The 24115-nt window shown below is 38.2% G+C and overlaps 2 protein-coding genes across 4 annotated transcripts; one reads left to right on the forward strand and one right to left on the reverse strand.

The window, feature by feature from the left end:
• Positions 1-512: 512 nt before the first annotated feature.
• LOC113146069 (vascular endothelial zinc finger 1) lies at positions 513-17666 on the reverse strand. Of its 3 annotated transcripts, XM_026333307.1 has the most exons (7): positions 17560-17666; positions 9464-10218; positions 8321-8390; positions 7773-7941; positions 5798-5839; positions 5159-5224; positions 513-4947 (listed from the first exon to the last, which is right to left on the reverse strand). In XM_026333307.1, exons 1-7 carry the CDS (start codon positions 17590-17592, stop codon positions 4580-4582), a joined length of 1503 nt encoding a protein of 500 aa, XP_026189092.1. In that variant the 5' UTR covers positions 17593-17666; the 3' UTR covers positions 513-4579. The 3 variants fall into 3 exon arrangements, with proteins under 3 accessions (XP_026189092.1, XP_026189101.1, XP_026189112.1); XM_026333316.1 differs by lacking the exon at positions 5159-5224; XM_026333327.1 differs by lacking the exons at positions 5159-5224; positions 5798-5839.
• A 3736-nt stretch (positions 17667-21402) lies between these two features.
• Positions 21403-22509, forward strand: LOC113123953 (gap junction delta-2 protein). The gene has a single exon (XM_033325535.1). The coding sequence runs from the start codon at positions 21403-21405 to the stop codon at positions 22507-22509; it is 1107 nt and encodes a 368-aa protein (XP_033181426.1).
• Positions 22510-24115: the final 1606 nt, after the last annotated feature.

Here is a 24115-nt window from a genome sequence, read left to right on the forward strand (position 1 = left end):
TGAAAAAAGGCCCTTAACTATGAACTGGCTTCACACCTACAAACTATTTAACTTGTGTTCACCAAGACACATACAGCCAGGGAACTGTGGGACAGTATGTGAACCTGGTGCAGGAACTGTTGAGGCTGAGATCACAAGAGAGACTTGGTAACATGTTCACTTCTTTGTTCAGTCACAGTCCATGGCTTTGGTTGTGACAAGCACAGGGCCATAGTGTCTTCTGTGAGCATGTACATTACTCACATAGGGGACCTTTGGCAAACCTATTAGACAATATGATTCACTGTTTTCTAAAATTGTTCTCCCTTTCTTATGTTATCATGAAATGTTGCATGCATTTCAAAACATTACCCTACTTTGCCATTACAAGTTAACTATCTTAACATCAAAGCCTCAGTATACATCAAATGAAGTGTTTATCAGATTGTATAAATGTATCTGAAAGCCCCTTTCTTGTATTGGATTCTGACAGTTTGAGTAATTTTTCAAGCACACGCTTTTCACAGCAACTGGCAAGGTGTGTGGAGCTGTTAGACCATGGTTTTGAACATCTCCCCAAGCTTTTTATCCTATTTTTTACACTATGGCTGCTTTGGATGTAAATAAGTGTGAGACCATGACAGTCTTCAAGGAGATACTGTCTGAATGCCTGAGCAGTTACCACCATTTGGACAAATCGAAGACTAAACCCTATTTGTCAGCTGAAGGCACAATAAATCTATGTTCTAGTTTGTGATACAACTGAACATGACCATTATGCAGATCCAACTGTAATTAGGATTCATTAGACCTTATGGCCTTGAGCCAGAACCAGATCCACTGAGCTACAGCTTTGGTCTAATTGACAGGAATGGCTAGAATTCAATACTGACTCTGACAACAATTGTATTAATCATAAATGACAGCCCTGGTAAATTTTGCAGTGGCCTGACCCACTCAGTATCTTCAAGATTCACAGTAAGTGTTGCCTCCTGTGTTTGAATGAGTCGTGGTGTTCTGGCCAACTCAAGGTTAATCTCTGTGATGCTCATTCTTAGTAATGACTTCACATGGAAAGCTTGTATGAGATTGGAACTGTTATCTGCATTTATACAGCTACATGTATGTATCCAGACAGGGAGATGTGTGGTGCTCCGACAGGAGCATTTGTGGTTGTCAACCTGTTGTTTCTTAGCACCGTGGGTAATGCTCCTCCTATACTCTGCCATGTTGCTTTTTTAGGTAAACCTGAGCTTCTTTGTGATCACAGCCACAATTCTGGAGTAATGATAAACTGCCAGGATGAAAAAAAACTGAAAATAAACGAGAAGCAGAGCTATGCAAGTGAGATCCACAGAGAAAATGAAGCTTTAAAAGGATAATGCTGGAGTTATTTTGCTTCTTTATAATAACAGATAATTTCCCTGAAAATGTTACAATCAGCAATGACTATGCTGCTGTGCTGATAGCACTGTGTCATCAAACTTTCACAAAAACTTAAGAAAAAAAAAAAAACTAAACCATGCAACTTCAATGTGTAACAAGTTTGTTCATTGAGAATAGCAGAAGCAATGTTTATTCTTAAAGAATTATGTCGTTTAGTTTCTTAAGCCACCATGTAGAACAGAAGCTGTGTTGGTGTTCTGCACTTTGAATGATTTTTTTTTTTTGGCCTTTTGATGGGATTTGTTGATAAAAAAAGTGGCACCAGCCTTATCCTTTCATTAGTGTATCATTTCTCTGTCTTCTCCAAGATGGACGGTCACACAGGTGGTGATACAGTTCTTGCATTGCTAACCTGTGCTAAGTAGAGGAATCCCCTTCCCACACAGGTAAAAGGCAATAAAATAGTGTTTCATATTTACAAAGAAATGGTCAGTGTGTAAATTGCTAAACATGGTTTTAAAAGACTATTCTCAGTAACCTTCCTGAGTTTGACTGACAGCGATGAGATCCTGTATCTGCTAAAGTAAACACTCTATCCAGCTGAACATACTAGAATAGCTAATTTTGGGACCACTTCTGTAGCACATAGTCTAGTGAGTCACTATGTAGTTCTCTTGACCTAAACAATTAAAAAAAAAGTCCTCAGTAATTATAAGTTTAAATCATTTGACCTTTGATAATACTGCCTTTTTACGGGCCAGAACTAGGGGACATGGGTCCAGCACAAGATATTTCCTCTGCTGTACCTTGTCATGTCCTGATATAAACACATACAAAAATTTCCCAATAGATGTCACAGATAAACTTGTGTAGAACATCCAGCAATGATGAGTGACTGGTTTCCAGCTATGGTAAAGTAAAGACATAAAGGATAAACAGTCTCTGAACCATGAGTGAAATCCACAATATCATTCACCCTACCCCAAAAATGGAAGCTTGATTTTTTTGTACTTAAAACTTAAAATACATAAACTATTAATACTATTAAATACTGATAAGTAGACTAAAATAACAATTGAAAAAAAGAACATGAAACAAAATTGCCCTAAGAGGAAGCATTTAAGAAGAGCTCCAGCAATACACTTCCATTTAAGGATTTGTTAAACAATTCCTAAAGTATACAGTAAAGTATTATGCATCACCCATGTTTGAAGTGAGATGCCCAGTTGAGGACATCAGTTTCAACTGGTCACATTTACAAGGCCAACACTGTCCTTCAGTGGCTAAACACAAATGAAAGAATTTGGAGAAAAGGGTTTGCCTCTCCACAGTATGTGCTTACTGCCAACACTGCTGAAATGAGCCATCTCACACTCAACTACCTGTTGTAGTAAAGCATACTACTACATTTTGAAAAACAGATAAAGGATGAACACAAATAAAATATGGATGAACATGTAGCAGCTGATAATGTAATAACTGTACTAAATGCCCAATAACTTTAAACCACATCAAAGTGGAGGAACATACTGTTTTGGTTTGAAAGTGTAATGAAACCTGTGTGATTACTTCTAGTAATGCAAGTGTTTTAACATTAATATACACATTATTGAACTTTAAAATGTTGCAAAAGTAGAATTATTATGGCATTACACTAATGGTTACTGGGTAAGATAATAAAATTTGAATGCAGCTGGGCAAATACCAGTATATGTTGGCTTCTACTGCAAAATTAGCCAGTCTTCCACCAGAGTACCAGTGGTTATAGCACAAAGGTGAGATGAGGAACAGGTCATCTGCTAAATTGATTACTCTGGATTTCACAACAAAAGCTGCGAGTCCCTTGATGGTCTGCATGCTGATTAAAAGATTCCCTCTTATGCTTAAAAATATCTCATTGAAGCATAACACCATTCTTAAAATCTTTGGCATAAAACAATCATTATTTACATAGAATATTTATATCGCATGGGTTCATGTCCCTTTTTCATGTAACTAAAATGTGACTAAAATGCTCTATGGCCAGTCTGGTATTGTGGAGGAAATAAGCTTGAGTTGAGAGCTCAAGAAGCTTTTTGACTGATATAGTAGTTTGATAAAAAAATCTTAACTTCAGGACTGCTTGCCAGCTTCATCAGAGCTTTCAACTGCATATCATGGCCTGGACTGGCACAAGGCATTTGGAAGCCAATCCTCTTGAGACAAATGCAGATACCCCTGCACAATCAAAGTTCCCTATTATATCAGGCAAAGACAGCTCTGTAACAAATGAGCAACGTTCAACTGTGGATAAAAGACTGCAAAATGCAGTTGAATGCTACAGAAAAACCCATTATGATTATGCAGGCAACACTGATTTTTATCTGGTTATAACTGACACTGAACTGGATGTCCAAAACCCAATTAGTAGGTATGATAGACTTAAAAGAAGCCTACAGTTGCCATCAACCCAACTGATGTATCTGAAACTTTGCCATGCCTTTAACATTGAGGTATCATTCTTTTTTGGTATGTGAGGGCCAATGTTGCAAATCTATGACAAGAACTGCATTACGGCCATTTTCAATGTGATGAAGTGCCTCGATTTGTCAGATAATTAATTCACTGGATTAAGCAAAATTTAAAATTCTTATCTGGTATCAGATACCATTGGCCATCCCCTCATTTTTAGATCATTCACCTGACAAGTCTCTCTTGTGGAGGGGAGGATACTCTATGTCACTAATACTCTGGAATGGATAACTGTAAGGATAATAAATCATTTTCTAGTAGCAGAGTCATGGCAACTAGACTTCTTGTTGAGTCGAAACATTTCACCACTCTGGCATTCACTGGCTCCTTTAGTCTGAGGCAAATTGGTTAGAGATGTGGTGAAGCGTTTCAGCTCAACAACAAGAAGTCCAGTTGCTATGATTGTGTTTCTAGGTAATTTCACCTGCACAAGTGAGAATATTCAAATAAATGATTTTCTATCATAATTAAGCCTATCTGATATTTTTCCTTATATAAATACAAGTAACAGACAAATTGTGCCATAATAACTCCTGTGACCAACAATCATTAGGTACTGTATGAGTTTGCATTACATAAGTTATCACATTTTCTAGTTTAATACACTATCAACCAATTTAAAGGGCCATTTTACTAAGATTTGTCGGGCTCATTGAGTAGGCAGTTAAAACACTTATCTGCTGTTACATAGGCTAAAAATACTCTACCAAGGAGGGGAAGAAGGGAGAACTTGGGAAAGAAAAGGCATGCTCTCCATGGGCCTCATGGCAATGTTGAGTGGCCCCGTAATATTCATGGGCATGGGAGTGGTGATAGCCACTGGGTGGGCGATATTCATGTGTGCCGTTGTTGGGATGTTGACAGAGGCCAGGTTCACAGGGCCGGTGATGGTGACAGGGTGCTGCAGGTTGACCGGTGATGTGATGTTGACCGTGCTGGTGGCAATGTTCATTTGAGCAGCGATGGTGACAGGATTGCTGGCATTGCCACCGCGGTTCACAGCTGAGGTGATCGCTGCTGAGTTGGTGACTGGCGTTGTAGTGGCTGAGTTGTTGTGCACGGTGTTGGCATCTGTGATTTAACAAAAAAAAAAAAAAAAAAAAAAACAGGAAGAAAAGAATAAGCTTATGGCTTCAGAACCTTGTAGCGTTACACTACTCCTTCAAAACAAAGAAAGGTAACAGCCCTCTCAGCTCCTTGGCTGTTTATCGGGGGTCACTGAAAATGTCAATATCTCATTAATACATTGTATCAACTGTGGTAATATTGTTGAAAAACCTACCTTTGTGAGAGTTGTCAATTAGGACTTGGAAGGAGTTATTTAAAATCTCGCCTACCGTCAACTCACCTGAGGGGTAAATTCAAAAAGCAGGATCAATAGACTAACCAGCTAACTGTATGTTTTAATTTAAAACTTTCATTTTAAATACTAACACATTATCAAGGACATCTTAAGCTCAGCGTATGCTTAAGGCTAGATGCACACCATACCAGAGTTCAGGGCCAGCACATCACAGGGTCATTGTCAACTTGATTTGCCCATGCTGCGAGATGGTCAGCTCAGTGCTGGGTCATCACTGATTCAATCACAAACAGGTTTGCTATTGTAACTGGTAAATTTTAACAGTAAGTGATTGAACTAGCTGATTTTTCAATTTGGTTAAAGTTAAGACAAAAAGGTAGTGTGCAACTAGCCTAAGAGTTTGTGGTTAATTTAAATGATCTACTGATCCTGCTTCATGAAATTTAACCTAACATTAGCAAAACTATATCTTCAAAACAGAAGACCCTCAATAACGCCAGTCCTTGGAAAAAAATATTTCTGTACTCGAATGACATAGTGGTGACAAACTGGCCAATTAGGCTTTGCAGATGGTACAATTGAGTGTTAAGGGGTTTCTGCTACTAGCTACTGGATTACCTTTTCGTGGCCCTGAGTGGTTCCACTGCCAGTCACTTATGCCTATTCAGAAATACAGACACATATGGGGTTACAAGAGCACAGGGCAGCAGTGCCATCATCTGGGAGTCAGCTTCATCAGTTGGCATGGTCACGTTGTAGGGTAGGGATACGGTGTTAAAACCGTAACATTTATAATGCACTGTATTTAGGGGGCTCAGAAAAAATATATTTATTTTCTTTGACAAATATCACTGAAATCACTGAAAGTCTGAATACCAACTAAATATTTTATTGACTTTCAGAAGGATTTGGGATGGACGTTAAACTTTAGTAAAGGATGACTTACTAAAGGATATAATGAATGCAGTCACGAAGAAAAAAATTAATAAATTACCTTATGTTTGCCTTAATTTTGACATACATCTAATACGTCTGCCCTTCTTGAGAAGACAACCATACTACAATGATTGAGAGTTGGACGTTCTTCGTGTTGGAGAATATGCAAACAGCAGCAACAATTTTTATAACAATTAAAATAAAGAATGGTCACAGCAGAAGCAGCAAAGACTCAGGCCAGCTTGTAGTAGCATGGGACAAACACCTAATTTACAGGTTCAAACAATTTCTATAATGAAACTTGATGACATCTTGTTTATTTGTTTATTCATTTGGATCCCCATTAGCTGTACCCTAGAGCCAGCTACTCATCCTGGGGTCCATGTTAACTTAAAATTTCACCTTAAACAAGATAATACAAGAGGATACAATAACATGTAAATCAGTACAATAACATGATATATAAAATTAAATTTGTTTCATTGCCCTTTCTGCCAAAACATCCACACTTTTAAAAATCCACACCCCCAGTTTTTAACAGGTTTTCTGGCATTAATGTGTAATATTTAAACTCATGGTGACTTGACAAAGTCACTCCAAATCCACAAAAGACATACAAATGCCCCAGTCTTTTGTAAACTGGAGGTTATGTTATGTTTTACAAACATCTGATTTTACTGCAAACTCTGTATCTTGGGACTGTTTTTTTCCCAAATAGTTTAATGATACAAAGAGGTCTGGGAAGAGGATTTTGAATCATATATTTACTGAAGATAAAGTACTGCTGGTGATAATTGGTGTAAAAAGATATTGAGCAAGATTTTCAATATTATCACTGAATCAAATGACTCCAGGTTATGTCAAAGAGTTGTCCATACTGTCAATAACAGCATTATAAATACCCTATCACAGAGTGCTTTTTCCAGCACATTATTTTAGAAAAACAAAACCAAAAGAATTCTGTTTCAAAACTAAGCTTATTCACAGAATGACACCAGAGGAAACATAATGAATAATAAATGAAGAAATTCAAACAAGTGACAGTACATACATTCAAGTGAAAGTGCTCTCTTTTATACTTACTGTAATCTTTGAAAGTCTGTCACATTTGTTCAACTGTGAAATATCCTGCATCAGAACACATTTTTGGCTCACTTCACATTTAAGTGAATATTGCCAGAGACCCCTAAGTTAATGTATGTTGTATAAATAATATATGCCAGCGGTTCTAGTGGTTAACATTAAAAAAACGTATTAGCTGTAACAACTTTCAAAAAGTAATAAAACTATTTCTCATGTAATTCGAAATGTCATTATGCCTTTAAAAGTATTTCAGAAGTCTGCTTTCCTTAAAAAAAAATAAATAAAGACAGCAGTTGTTCCAGCCTACAAACTGCCAACACACAACCTGTATTACATCTTGAAACTTGAGGAACAACTGACTTGTAGTCTATAGTTCAGTTTCACCATAGATTAAATCACTGCTTGATAAATGGGAAATTGATTTGAAAAACCCAGATCAGTATCTCTACAAATGATGTTTCCAATACGTTCAATTGATTTGGGGGGTTTAGAGATGTTAAGGCTGTGGCGTTTAATCTTGGCTGAGTGGGCAACGTTGTGAGGAGCTTTAAGTAAAAGGAGACATGTGGCTTACCTTTATTGTTGCAAGGGTTGCTAAAGCTGGCCTGGCCATGCGTCTTGAGGTGACTTGTGATGTAGGCAGCACTTAGCATTTTGCCACAGATGTTGCAGGTCACTTTGCCTTCATGTCTGATCATGTGCGAACGCAGGCGGTCTTTGGTAGCAAAGGCGGAGGTACAGGCCTGAGAAAGAAAGACTGAATATTGCAATTTTTTCTCTGAACACCTTGTGAATGGAACTCATGCATCAACAAATTGGAAGCTGTTTGCTTAAGAAAATAATCAAATTTCTTCCTGAATAGGCCACTATTATTGCTGTTAGCAAGAGGAACTCAATTCATTTCCACTGTACAGAGCTCTGAACTGTGAAGTTGGCAACAAGTGCAACGTGAACTATACAGAAAGTGTAATAACCTAATAACAACAATTCTGTGTGGTAGGTAATACTGTCTAATCTAATACAGCTTTTAGCGGTCTCAGGGATGTTGCTGTAGGTATTAATAAGTCTAAAGAGCAAACAGGAAGATAATATACAAAGAGGTTACTGAGTCATGACTCTTACCGTTACTTGGCACTTAAATGGCCTCTCTGATGAATGAACATGCTTGACATGACAGCTTAAGTGATCAGGTCTGTAAGTTGAGATGAAGACAAGTAAGAAAATGGAAATTTTTAAAAGAGGAACCAAACTCAAAAAACACTTTTTTCAGCTAAAAACCAATGTTAATGGGTATTTAGTACTAATATTGATAATTACAGGTCCAAATCTTGACATTTTAGTGCAAACTATTTTAATTCCACATATTGTGTTACAAATAGCCAGAGGAACTGCCCTGAACTGGTCTGGTGTTTACTACCGGTCCATGTAGTTATGTTAACTCCACAATTTCTCAATCAAAATCCAACTAAGCCAAGTATAGTGCTTTGAAAATGGAGATGGAAAAATAGCTTCACTAAGCACAACTAGAGCTGGGAACTGTTTCTTCTCTTACTTTGCAACTGTAGCAGGCTTAGTGGGACAACACAGATTGTAAACACAGTATTTTCAAGGTTCCAAAAACTCCTCCACAATCTTAAATTTTCATTTAAATCAAGTAGCTTGTGAAAAATAAGCTTTTTTTGTATATCTGCCAACAGAATTCGATGCAGTTAAAAGAGCACTTTGGAGGACAACATGACAAGATGAAGTTTGTGTTATGCTTGTTTAACAGTTGTTTAATAACCACTAAGTCAGAGCCAGAACAACATGTTACCAACTCTCTGCTGGTCTAGTCGAGGCAGAAATTTTAATTTTTAACAAAGGTTTAAATTATTTGATTTTAGAAAGAAAAACAAGAAATTATATAGCAGGTCTGTGAGCCTGGTGTGTGTTTTTGTTTCATGTGACAAGAAGACATTATGTGGCTCTGTGGTGGCTCTCTAGGCCATGGAAAAGCAAACTGGATCTTAGAAGTTTTGCAAGTTGAAGTAGCTTTGAACTGGCTCTAGCACCAGCTTCGAACTAGCACTTCGTGCTTTCAGTTTAAGTTGAAAAAAAGAGGAAGGCAATAGTTAAGAACAATGAAAATAGAGTAGAAGTAAAATAAATAATCTGAATTGGATAATCCTTTAAAATATGTTCTGAGTGGCTCAGGACATCTCTAATATTGGTCTAAAAGCTGTTGATGAGTACCATTCAAATAGTTCAGAAATGATGCCCACATACCTGGAGAAGCCCTTCCCACAGACAGAACAAATGTAAGGCTTGTGAACTCCACCATCATGGGAGCGGACATGGTATGTCATGCGATCCTTCCTCTTGAATCTCTGCTGACAGATGGGACACTCAAACGGCTTCTCGTCAGAGTGTGACAGCTTGTGGCGATTGAGATGATATACATCTCTAAAGGCTTTACCACACATGTCACAGCCATGGTTTTTTTTCACTGGCTTGGGGGGTTTTTTAGGGATGCTCTGCTGCTGTTGGTGTTGCATTGGTGTCATTATGCTAGTGCCTGTGGATGTTGATGTGGTTGCTGTAGTTAGGATACCAGCTACAGTAGTAATGTATGAAGGATTCCCATTATTCTCACGTGGTACTGTAGATATGAGCGGCACCATGGTGGGGGCTGTTTGTGTCTTCCTAGGCCGTGAAACCATTTTAATGCCAGTGTGGCAAGACTCGTGCCGCCGCAGGTGGTAGCTGTCCCGGAAAGCCTTGTTGCAGTAGCCACAGATGAAAGGCGTCTTTGATTTAGGCTCCTTTTTGACCACAGCAATAGGAGGCCCACCACCTCCTCCTCCCCCAGTTCCACTGGCCACATTGTCCTTAAGAAGTTCTGCAGCACTGACGGGGGGTTTCTGGTCCAAGGGAATGGGCAGCACCGGTTTCTGATCTGGTGGCTCTGTTCCAGAATTGAGCAAAGGCAAGAGGCTGTTCCCAGCTACTTGGTGCTGGTGATGCAGAGCCTCATTGGCCTGCTGTAATGAAAAAGACAGGGCCATGTAAATTTTGAAGCACATATAAAAGAAAGGGTTGACAGTTGTGCAACTGATGCAGATATCAAAATATGTCTGGACATAACAATTAGGATTAAATTTAAGATATACTGGTTAGCAGTGCAACTACTAATATACACAGTACTATATGTAATTTTACAAAACAATATAGCAAACCATCAAAACAGACTTTGTTTTGATTTATTCTATACACATATCTAGCCATTTCGGAAGAAGGATCCCTCCTCTCCTCCTCTTCCTGAGATTTATTCTATTATTACCAGATAACGGTGTATGGGGTGTTGTATACTGTCTAGATAGTATAATCACTTAAGGCAAAATGTGACCCTGGGCAATCCAATTAAAATTAGACTTGACACTGTTGTTATAAGGTTAAGACTATGCAGCTTTATTAGGTAAATGATAGACTGAGTAAAATATCTATACTATTAATTAATACAGAGTTAGGGGTGGGCAGAGAAGAGGGGGGGGGGAGTAGTTCAAGTGCTAATTAAACCTAAAAGTGTGGTGATGAATGAAGAATGCCAAAAATTAAGTGATGGGTTAGTTCCATCTGTTCTGTAGCTTTATAAGTGAATTAGGACTTGAAAACTGATGCAAACAATTCTTACATGCATCCTAACTTTTATACAGCAGTGTTGGAAGAGACTAATGAAATAATCAGCACAGACTATGCAGTATGGCTGGGTATCATTAGGGACGTCACGATAAGATATGTACCTCGATGCAGTGTGGTACGATATGAGCCCTACAACACTTCAGCACAGCATAATGTCCATGGTTTAGGTCTGATTCTGTGTCAGTGTCATAATAGTTTTGTTACTTACAGTTCAGACAAACTACTGGCTCTGAATGAAACGGGGAAAGAAGCTGCCCATGGGAAATGGAAAGACGAAACTGCATTAAAATAAAACTCATCGTACCACGTCAATGTTGTACCATCTGAAAAGTTAACACTCAATGGTTGCAGTACAAGATGAAAGTGGAACTCCGTTCTCTAAACAAACTATGATGTCTGTTAGCTAGGAGAAGCTGTAGCAATGCATAAGCAGGGGCAGTTACTCTGAAGCGCTGCTCCCTGATTGAAACGGACATGAGGCCCATGAATGTAGTGGATGGTGCAGGTTTTTGTGAACTCGTAAACCAGAGGTCAACCAATTAACAGACAGACGTATCCACAGACAGCCATGTGTTGTTATTGTGTAATATGTGACACTGCCGCTTTTTGTCAATTATCATTGCATGACAAGTAAATAACCCTAACTGCAATGTGAAGCCTCCGTAACATCAAAAATGAAATACCCAGAACAAAATATGGTACCATAACAAACTGTATGATGATAGCCAATGCCAACGTCAAATTATGGAGGGAAGAAACTAAGACAGCGTGACGCAGACCAACAGACGTGTGTCATTAATCGGTCTATGCTCTATAACGTAAAACGGGAACATGAAAGGAATGTTCTAAAAGCAATTCGTGAACACCTTAATGTCAATAGTCGGATTATTGCTGTGTATTAGGCAACTTCGTCACAAAGCCAAGCCCACCCAGTTTTCCAACTACCTTAATAGTACAGTAGAGTTCCACCAATTTCACAAGAAAAGTCACTACTTAGCAACCCATCTGAATGAATTAAGACATGTTTTACTAAAATAACATGGTGTATAAATGAATGTGTGTGAGGGCAGGCAAGTCTACAGGGCCATCAGGTGGACACCTTCTCAATAACTGGCGTTGGGCCCTTGACAAGAACTCTCTACAATGTGTTCCAATGTCCCCAAAATAGCCCCCTCTTTACCTGCACCCACACACTCAGCTCAAGCATCCATAACAGGTTAAATTCACTCCAATATCACCAGCATTCTACTATATAATACAGCATATACTACTTTTTAACCAACTACCCTAAGATAATTGGCATGCTAAGCATCTAAAAAACTAAACACCATACTGCCAGAGCCACCTCCTAGACCAAATAAACTAATAAACTAAACTAGCCGGCTGCCTCAGCCATCATATAACCCAATAAACAACCCAACAAAACTCATGCAGACAACCACAATATACTAACAAATCTGACCTAGCAAAGGGGACAGATGAAATATGAATGGTCTATATTTGAGGTAAAAGCATCTTAACATGCTTCACAGATAACCCCATATTGATGCATGTAGTAACCTTTTAGAATGGTTGCATGTTAAACGGGATTGTTTTAGAGCTTGAAAAGCCAAAACAATGGAACTGAATGTACAGCTGAAATAAAGTGATGACAGTCTCAGAAAATGCAACTCAACAGCAGTTAAGAAAAAGAAAAGAAAAAACTGTGTCTGGAGGACATCTTAAGTCTGCAGCTGCTGGCAAGCATTGTCTGATTGGTCATGGCAGATCCCCAGTGGGATAGGATGAACAGAAGGTGGGGTCTTGTATGAATATTTTGGCCAGGGAGAAAGCAAAGCTGCACATTGTAACCAGCAACTTTACAACATGTCAGTCTAGAGACATGGAGATTGGGAAACACTTGTTCTTTTTTATAATCACCATTGGGCAGGGCTACAGACCTGACCCATGGCTTTTCAGGTTCAGCGAAGCATCCCAACCCGGTCAGCCAGGACGGAGGGTGGGCGTAGTGTGAGGGGGCCAGGATTCTAAGAACTGCTTTTTCCCCACTGTGTTCTTTTAAGGACGACACAAACCCGAGCATGGATGCAGTTATGGGGGCGGGGGGTCTCCGTTCAGCTGCCAACCACGTCCCTACATAGCGCAGGCAAACACGCTAAGTGTTTTAACGTGGTAGAGAGAGCTGTGGGTTGTCACAGGTTGTCAACTTGCTTTTATATCTGCCACATTGTAGCAGTACTCAATTACCATTTCTCCTAGCATATGTCTCTTTCCCATCATGAACAGTCGAACAGTGAAAGCATCCTGTTCTGTCATGCTGCTCTGATGACTTTGATACAAAATCTGCTCTGAAGGTTGATGTCCCTCCTCAACAAATACTACAAAAATATTCAGAAGCATGGAAATCAACAAAAAATTAGTATAAATACAACTAACTACAGACCTGTCTCTGATTTATGTTGTATACAGCCCTTCAGTTCAGACAAAAACTGTGATTTGCTTTAGATTTAGTGATAGCTCTTTCCAACTCTTCCAACAGCACGGAAAATTCATTTGAATCCCACCTTAGATGCTTCATCATATGAGGTGAACAAAGTGGACCCAAAATAACTGTTTGACACAGCTACTCTGAGCATGTCTGCCTTTAAACCAAATGGTTGCACATACTAGACTTAACCACTAACAGCTGCACCTGTTTTGTTTAGAAGTGGAGCAAAGTAGCAGCCTACACATATGGTAATCCTTGATATATTACTGTGACAAATGCCAGGGCAACAAAGCTTCATAAAATCAAACTGCTGTGAGTGTCTACAGGCTGTGGACATATGTCTTATTAACAGCCTGGGACTGACTACTTGGAGGTGCAAAATCTCCTGGTTAAAGGAGTACAAACATGTGCCCACCTGGTCAATAAAACTTTTGTTAACTGAGCCTCGCCGTCACATTTGTGCAAGGGCTGGATATCAGCTTGTTCCCCATTTAGATTTTGAGACGCAATGTCCAGATGTGATTAACTTCAACTCATTTAAGTTTATGATTCAGTTACATCAGATAACCACCAATGTTGTGCAAAATGCTTGTGCAAAATTATCCTGTGAACCATGGATTCAAATTTTAATCAGCTCCCTTAAATGACAGTCAATTGTGTAAAAATAATCAAACAACTCAGGAAATACTTTTTTTTTCCACAGGAAAACCATTTTTCAACTGCTGACATGACCTATATTCATTGCAAATTCACAGTGAAACAATAATTCAAAGAACTGGTTAGGGTAAACAAGTTTCTGAAATTATAACGAAAATAAATATGACTTCCTTTAAAATTGTGGCACTTCTACTCCTGCCTGTTGCTACCCAACAACAGCAAACCACAGCAAACAATTCTGCACAACTTCCAGACTTCACTAGAGAACATACATTTGATAATACTACACATCTGGGACATATCTATCAATTAAAACAAAGTCTGAACCATTTCCTTTACCAAAAAGGGCTGTGCAGTACATAACCTGTAATGTTATCAAACATACATAGCACAGGTTATCACAGTCTCCCTATAGCAGTTTCTGGTTTTACCTCAGAAAATACATACTCTATCTATATGCTAGTGTCTTTAGTCAACATTAGTACAGCTGCAGAAAACACCTGCTCAGCTGTGACAAATGTGCTAGGGACGCATAAATACTACAACGAATTTATCAATCCTGGAAATTTTTCAGCATTTTGGAACGCTAGCAGCTACAGTAGTGCTCTCTGGAGTCACTCAGCTACTTTGGCATTTGCATGAGTCTCAGATCCCTGGCTTAAGAGACATGTACATTAAACAAGTGAACAATACTGTTCATTATAGGTTAAACTGTATAAACACATTTGCATCTTATAAACCAAAGAGTTATTTCCTTCTAAATGTTAAAAACTACAACCTGTACCACTAGCAAGAATGGAATAATTATGCATATTAAAACAAAGACCATCCCACACAGCTATCCATGAAGTGTCTGTTGAAGCTGCTTCAAGGAAGTCTACACATCCTTGTCAATGATCAGTTTGAGCATATATAACAAAACCAAAAAGTCTACTCACTAATTCATCAGCACTACTTGGGGTGACATCAACCTGATATGTTCAGACAGCTGGCTAGTTAGTTTAGCACTCCAGCAGGGACAGACTGAATAAACTTCCACAGCCTCATACCTTATAGCCAGAGAGAATCTCTCTTTGGTAAATACAAGAAGTTCAAATCAGCGTGCAGTCTTTTTTTAGTCTAACCTTTCATAGATAGGATCGCTCCATTCACTACGAGGTAGCCAGAGTTAGCTATCCATCCTGAGTCATAGCCCTGGGCACTGCTACAAGTCCACAAAGACTGCAATTACTCACATCACATTTTATGGAACTGTTGTGACCCAAGGAGGCTCATTTCGCCGGCTATGATCTAAAATACTTTTTAAGTTAGAACAAGAATGACTTGCTTTGAAGAATCAATACTGGGTCATTAAAATAATTGTAATTATTCATTTATTAACTTTTTTTTCAGGTATATGTTTGGCAAAACTTTTTGCTGTTCTCAAAGATAAAAAGGCCTTTTTAGCCTCACCTTTCTTAAAACAGCTCCTATGCGAAACATCTCAGACCTTATACAACTAATAAACAAAAACTACAAAAACAAAATTACACATTTCATCATTTCTAGTTTATCCCAGTAACTGCACCACCAATACAGAAGACACATTAATCAATAAACTCTAACCTGAAAATAGTAGTTACGTCTACATCTATACTTCAAAATACTTATTTCAGGTCCTCTTAAAGCTACAAGACAGCTTACATCACAATTTCAGGAAAGGAGTAACCTGATAGCGTCAGAGAGCACTGTCGCGAGAAACATGCTGCAGAAATTTACATTCAGCTGCCATGCCAGCAGCGAAGTTTGCCTACATGTTAATTTGGGCCATTAAAATGAATGCAGTGAACCTTGAAATAATTTTAGATTAGTCCAGTGACTGTGGTGCAGCATTTTGTTTCTTCAGCAGAAATGAAACACTGCAAAACCTGACTTCACAGCGCTGGACTTTTAACCAACCGGCAGCAAACACTGAGGTTCATGGGGACTGAAGTACTTCATGTCCTACAACATATTAAAATCATGGTTTTATAAGGAAAAAAAGCACAAAAGTGACAAAAAAAATAAATAAAACTGTGATATTAAGGTTCCTGTGTTCATATATCTGACCTATGCCACCAATAACAGAAATCTTTAAATGAAAACATACTTTTCTGTAACGGCTAGATATATCCCTCATTCCCAATTATTACAATGATTTTATGAAATAAGACAGTAAGATGAACTTTAATATTTCTCAAAGGGAAATTCAAGATTTTATTTCATAAAAAAAAACTTTCAGGAGTAGGAGAAACAACATAAAAATCATTCAGAAAACTGCAATATAACCATCACATTCTACAGTCATATAATCATTTTCTGGAGTAGTAAAACTGTGTTGAGTTTGGCAATACTTGGCAAAATATTAAAAACTTCCCAGTCAGTTGGTGACAGAACAAAAGACATATGTATTGCCAAAAAGCTTCTTTAGTGATAGCTATAAGTTATAGTCTGAATTTGCACTGACTGCAGTCAGGCAAGCTGCAGCTGTATGTCAGGAGCAGGACCAAAACTGAGATTTTCTAATAAACTGCTCACCTATTTTAGTAGATCAACTTTTATCTTGCCAGCCTCTATTTTCATATAATTTCACTAGAATACTTTACCCGTACAGCCTTCGTGATGTACAGTATAAATGTAACATTTAAAATAATGCACTAAGTGGTGTACTGGATAATGAGTGCCTTCCACAGATTTATGTATTCCCGCATGTTATATGTTTTTACCACAACAAAAAGCCAACGTAAACTTTAAACTTGCACCGTAGCTGACGTAAAAAAGTTAAAGTGTGGGGTCCATGTGGACAGAAGGTTAATCGTAGCATCGCTGTTCGCGCTGAGTGTTTCCAGATTGGAAACTTTAGACCCCAACTTCAGTCTGGTTTAATCGCTGCTGTCCGCGTGCTAGTGAGTTAGCATTCGATGTAGCTACAGCGTTAGCCAACTTCTCGTTAACAGACAACTGTCTAACGTAATGTGAATACACCCTGATCAGCTGCCTTACTTCAACTGATTTAGGTTTGAAGCCCAGATTAAATCACTACCCAGAGATTATGGTTATATGTACTGCAGCGAAGACTGCTGTAGTGCAGAGGAGAAAAGTACCCTGGTTAGCTAGCCCGTTAGCCAACTAGCTTAGCGTATGTAACTGCAATAGCGAGCTATTAGCTAATTTGCTAGCGCGCGCGCATCATCAGCAGCAGCACAGACATTAGAGCTTGAGGGTGATTTTGGTGAAAAGGCAGACTAATCCCACGCTGTGGTGTGATACACAGTCCTGACCATGCGACCAGCATAGCGGCCCTTTGGCAGCCTCCGCACCAAGGCGCAGTTGGAGGTCTCGGGTTCGATGAGGCTGTTAGCACAGCGGGCTAACGAGCAGGCTAACGCTAACACCTTTGTTTTGCTTGGCTAACTCCAATTCATTCGGAAAGTGATAGAAAATGTGCCGCTAACCACACGTACACCATGTCGAAAACAGTTATGCAGTTATCAAACTACTACTCTACCGTGCCACTTACTTGAAATAAAAACGTACTCCAGCTCGGTTCCATTGCAACACTTAGGCTAAAATCTGCAGGAAACCTACAAGGAATCTACAACAAAGCAGCTAAACATGGCAGCTACAACTTCCTGTAGCCCACAGGGCTGAACCAAGTCCTATGGACTTTTTTTAGGACCTCTGGACTTTCCAACAAATGCAATTTTAAATATTTCCCAGTCTATTAACCACCGATTCAAGAGAACCTGTTGTCGGACAAAATATTATGTATGTATGTGTATACACATAAATATAATGACTGTGCATATGTTTTCATAAAAATAACAATTCCAATATAAAGAAAAATCATATACCGATATTATGTACTATAACATAATATTCAGATGATTCAGTTCTGCTTTAAATATTTGGAATTGTGGATCATGCGTTTTATTTAGTAAATCAAAAAATATGGGTAAGGATTTATCTATTATTGTGCAAAGCACAAGGTACACATTCTGTTTTGTTTTTTTTTTTAAATTCATACAGTACACAGTAATTTATCCAACTTACTGAAAGAAAAAGAATGAGAAGCAGTTAGAGGAGCATGGGATGGGGTGTAAATATAGACAGAAAGATGAAACCAGCTGTTATCTGATACAGCCAACGCTGATTAATACATTTTTGTCAGTTTTGTATATTCATCGAAACAGTAGAGTACAGATTACAGTTTGTAATTTATTTATTTATTTATTTATTTATGAAGGATGTTCAAAAAGAAGTGTTGAATTTCGATCAAATAATTCTTTACTGACTTTTCAAATAAAAGAGAACTGAAATTATACACATAAAGAACATATATATAAGACCATAGATCAACAATTAGAATCAAGTCAGTAAATTCAGTACAGAAATTTCAATCTATATGACTGTTGTTACTGACACCTGGTTGGCCTGGTTGTTTAGCTCTGCCCTAATATGCTGAACCTAATCCAGTCTTTCACTCAAACTGCATAGAGTAACAATTGAATTCCAACGCAGAGCAAACTTCACGGTTTTTCTCTGGTGCACTGCTTCTAGACCAGGCTTGTCTGCATTAGTTTGTGAATGCAGAGGCTGAGGATGATTCAGGTGTTGGTGAAGACTCTTTACATTCCCAGGGAAATAATTATTAAAACACTAACCCTGACAATTCCAGATTGCAACATTTCTGCAAAATACTTCCAAGCAGCAATGACTGTATTCAGAGTATACTCTTTATAAAAGCTGACATTTTGACTGTGTCAATGAAAATAAAAATATTTTCTTCACATTTGAGCGTCTGAATGTTGATTTGGTGGAGAGCTACACCAGCCCCATTTGAAACCTGCTTGTCATTTGCTTGTGGTATGAATTGAAAATGTTTGTGGTGGAAACAAATAGATTGATTTATTCTTTTCTAACTTGTACTGTTTGAGCTGGCAATATACAGAACCTTTGCATACACCTGCATTGTGCCCACTTTCGAGCTGCTTCCATATGCTTTTTGTTTAACTGTTCCCGGCTGTTCAGAAAAGGAACCCCCCCTCATTGTGTTTTGAAATCTTTGTTGCACTGTAAATTGCCAGCTTTTGTAGCCACATAGCACAGTGCCAGTTTCAGATAGACTGGCTTACTATGTGTGGTCAGCCTATTTTCTCTTACCACAGTCAACAGGATTTATTTCATCAATGACTGAAAATTAAAATTATCCATGCAAACTGCATGGCAAAGTTTTCATCTGGAAAGCTGAAGATTACACTGAGGTGAGTGTAAATTGCATTCTGTTATCCCTAATTTTTGTGTATTTTCTCTTCAAGGTCACTAATTTACAATACAAAGTAGTTATGCATTTGTCTAAGTGGTTCTGAGGAGTATGATTGAAAATGAGTTATAAATTTACACACATTTATGGGAATATTAATTTGCACATTCATGTCAAAGACAACAAGGAGATGTCATCTTTCTAGTTATATTTTGTTATTTACAGTTCTACACAACAAGCTTTTCAACGATAGATATCACTCTATAATTTGACCAATTACCTTTAATTACAGACACTTTAGGCCATGAAAAATAAAAGAAATACATAAAAAATTAGGCATCTATTCACAACATGGCCCATGATTTACATTTAATGTCATTATATTTTAAAGTTACTAATAAAAACAAAACTGAAGTTTGGGAAACTGGTGTTTACAGCCTTTTTTTTTCTTGGCTTTTAAAGGTTCAGTAGCCTATATAATATTTCGAGGGATCTGTTAGCAGAAATGGAACAGAGCAGACAACATATTTATATGTTGTCAGAGTGTAATCACTGGAAAATAACAACTGTTGCATTTTCCTAATCTTAGAACAAGCCTTTTAAATCTACATAGTAGCAGGTCTCCTTTGGCAGAGGCAGCCATGTTGCACCGTCATATTTCTACAGTAACCCAGAATGGACAGAACAAACACTTGCTGCATACAGGATATTGCATTTTGTTTTAAAGGTGACAGCTGTGGCTGTCACCCTTGCAGCTAGTGTGAGGGATGCATTCTGCAATCTCACCACTAGATGCTGTTAAGTCTTTCACATTTTACACATTAAAACTTTAGGAAGTGGGGGAAAACAACCACTCATTTACAGCACACTCCTTTTATTCTTACTGTGTAAGCATATTAATTAAAAGAATAATTACTATGTTCCTCGTTAAACATTAAGTATTAATCATTTTTGATTCACCTATTTCAACTGTATATGTGTTCTATAAATAGTTTAGAGTTTAATGTAATGTACATATCTGTATATATGCTTGCACCAGACACCAAGACAAATTCCTAGTACTGTAAAGTGTACCTGGAAATAAAACTGATTCTGAATCTGATTTTTATTCTGATTCTAAAAGCCTTCCATGTGTACTTGACAAAGGTATTTTTGTTTTCTAGAACATACCTGAGATACTGCAGTGCTGGACCAATATGCCTGTTATGTGCAAGATTTTAAGATTTTTCTCTTATTCAGAATTATACCAGGACATAGAAGACATGATAATAAATGCCTGTAGTGTAGGCAGCTATGTGCACAGATAGTCTCCAGGTGGTGCTGATGCATCTGCTGTATTACACTCTGACTCAATAACTGCCTTTTTTACTAGATAAAAAAATAGCATAATTAATATTATATATTAGTTTATGAGCACATTTGTGTAGCATTACTGTCTGTATGCTGACCTTTTTCATCAACTGCAGATTTGATGTAGGCATCAGAACACATTTTTATAGTGACAAATTTACCAACACATGTCCACTTGAGTGAATTCTGCAGAAACATCATTTCTGCTGGTCCATGTGATGAGTGAACTGCCCTCTGTCAACAATAACTTGTAGAATATCTGGTCATTTCTGTTAAAATGAACATTTGTAGATTCACCTCACAGAAACAGAAATAAGAAATGGTATGTGGATTTCATATAATTTGACACAAAGGGCACAGGATCAGCAAATTCATTCATTGTTTAAATCTTTGAACACAGCTAAAGGACCAATCAAGAATGGATAATTAATATAGTTCTATGTTTTTTTCTGAACATCAGACTTTTCACTGACAGATTCCAGATGTAAAAGTAAAATCATCTGGACTAAAACAGCCATCCTCTGGATGAGTTCTCAACTCCATGAGATCTTTCAGGATATTTTTATAAGGGTAAAAATCCAAATTCAGACACTAGATATGTTAGTTATGTGAAAAGGGTCATGACAATGAGTTTTCCAACTTCTAGCCATATTTATTACCATTTGCAATTGTGTCTAGAAACATATGCAAGATTCTATTTCTACAGGCAAAACCTGATATCATTTTTCACTTTCTGTCTAAGATTAACTCATGGGTGACTGGTCCATACTTGGTCGCTTCCTGACAGAGGTCCAGAACCACTCTACAGTGATAGGCAAGATCTGGCTCACCATGTTGTTAATTTTCCGTATCCTGCTGGTAGCCTTGGTGGGTGATGCTGTCTACAGCGATGAGCAGTCTAAGTTCACCTGTAACACCCAGCAGCCTGGATGCAACAATGTTTGTTATGACACCTTTGCTCCTGTTTCACATCTACGTTTTTGGGTCTTCCAAATTGTACTGGTGTCCACTCCATCCATCTTCTACATTGTTTATGTCCTGCATAAGATTGCCAAAAGTGAGAAGCTGGATAGCCAAAAACAACAGGTGGTAGCAGAAAGGCCACCAAGACAGAGATATAGGCAAATGGGCATAGGTGGCATGGAGGCCCTAAGAGATGGCATGCCCACTGACTGTCCTCATTACAGGGATGATTGGGATGTTATGGAGAGGGACAGAGTGCAACAAAGGTTTCTTGAGGAGGAATATGGTGAGGTAGGAGAGGACCCCACTCAGCAGTCCAATCAGATTCTGCTCATCTACATCCTTCACGTGTTACTACGATCTGTCATGGAGATCACTTTTCTGGTAGGCCAGTATTTTTTGTTTGGATTTGAAGTGCCTCACCTGTACCGCTGTGAGACCTACCCTTGCCCTACTCGTACAGACTGCTTTGTGTCACGTGCTACTGAGAAAACCATCTTCCTGAACTTCATGTTCAGCATCAGCCTGGGCTGCTTTGTGCTCAACATCGCAGAGCTCCATTACCTGGGCTGGGTCTATATTTTCCGCATACTCTGTTCAGCCTGCTCCACCTGCTGCAGCCAGGAAAGAGACTCTGTCAAACTGTACTCAAACACCAACCCCCTTATGCTGCAGCTCAGGCATTCTCTGAGGGGCCAGCTGGTTCTGCAGAGCCCAGCAGCCGTAGTCCCAGAAAAGACCAGAGGTCTGCTCACACATGCCCCGGCTTTCTCCTTCGAGACAGACTCAACTGTGGAATGCACCTCCAAGCGAAGTCCAGAGAACAGAGACAAAGTAAAGGTCAAGCTTGCCAACATGGCCAGGCTGGGACGGACTAAAAAGTCTTGGCTATGAGAGCTATGGCTCTGTCATACCTTTATACTGCCGGAAACAGCCTGAGAAAGGGAACTATTAAATGAAAGAAATGTACCCCACATAAATTTGTAATTGTAATAATATATATATACACATATATATATATATATATATATATATATATATATATATGTATATTCTTTTTTTGGAGCTAAAGCTAAACCATAGTTCAATTTTCCTTAAAGAATAACTGAATAATTGCCTAACTGGCATTTTGATGTCCTTGGTATTGGAATGAATTTATCTGGGATTTTACAGAATATGCTGTTTTGACAACAGAAGTGCAGTTGATTCAGTTTTTTCTTTCATGTTTGCTAATAAGTCAAATTTAAATATACTATGCCAACATTTTGCTCTGTAATTACAGGTATACTGTCCTTGTTCCATGTAGTTATGGCCTAGCATAAGTCCATCTTACAGGCTGTAATATATATTTACAAGCATGTACTGGCATGTACTGTAAAGGTAAGTTAAACATGTTGTATGGAATTGAGATACAGCTTTTGATTTGTGTTTCTCCACTGTCTTTCATGATCTTGCTGCATGAGGATTACAGTCACAGGAATGTAAACACACATGTTGAACTCTTATATTTGTGCCAGGCATTGTTTTTTTTTTTTAGATAATTGAGTACGTGGGTAATATATTAAATTTTCTTTACCTATATTAAAAGAGGGCAGCACAGTGGCTGAGTGGTTAGCACTGCAAGGGGGGCCGGGTTCAGGGGCCTTTCTGTGTGGAGTTTACATGTTCTCCCCATGATTATGTGGGTTTTCTCTGGGTACTCCGGTTTCCTCCCACAGTCCAAAAAACATGCATTAGGTTGATTGGTGACTCTAAATTGCCCATAGGAGTGAGTGTGAGTGTGTGAGGTTGTTTGTCTCTATGTGGCCCTATGATGGACTGGTGACCTGTCCAGGGTGGACCCCTGCCTTTCACCCAAAGAGAGCTGGGATAGGTTCCAGCAAATCTCTGTGACCCTGGTTAGGAATAAGCAGGTATATATAATATTATTTAATAGATGGATGTATTACAAGACTGAAAGATCTTTCATCAAAAAACATCTTTCCAGATGTTATGGAATTTTGTTAATGGAAAAAAAATCCACCTGAGTTTTTTAGATTTTAGCGTGCTGTGATTATTGATCCTGAGGTGTGCCACTAGAACATTTACACAATTTTATTTTGTGTTTATTTTCTGTTTATGTTGTCAGTGTTCTATTTTCTCATGAAAGACATATATTTCCTTACCTAATAAGTTGAAAAGAATTGTATTTCTTTACAAACATGTTTTTTTGTTTTTCATAATCACACAAAATCATATCAAACTACTAGCACAAGTGTAATGGAAAACTATGTAGTGGACGTCATTTTAATACAGTTTTGAAATTGGGAAGTAGAAATTTTACAGATCATTCCCAGTCTTTATATTTACAACTTAGATATTTCATTAATTGCAGATACAGCAAAAATATAAGTACACTCAAAGCATCACTTTGTACCCAAATCCTTAAAGTCTATGTCACATGTTATTCTGTTACTTCTGCTTTATTGAGGTATTAAACACCATGATAGAACTAAACAAG

This window comes from Mastacembelus armatus, chromosome 13 (assembly GCF_900324485.2).
Source record: "Mastacembelus armatus chromosome 13, fMasArm1.2, whole genome shotgun sequence".
NCBI classification, from domain to species: domain Eukaryota; kingdom Metazoa; phylum Chordata; class Actinopteri; order Synbranchiformes; family Mastacembelidae; genus Mastacembelus; species Mastacembelus armatus.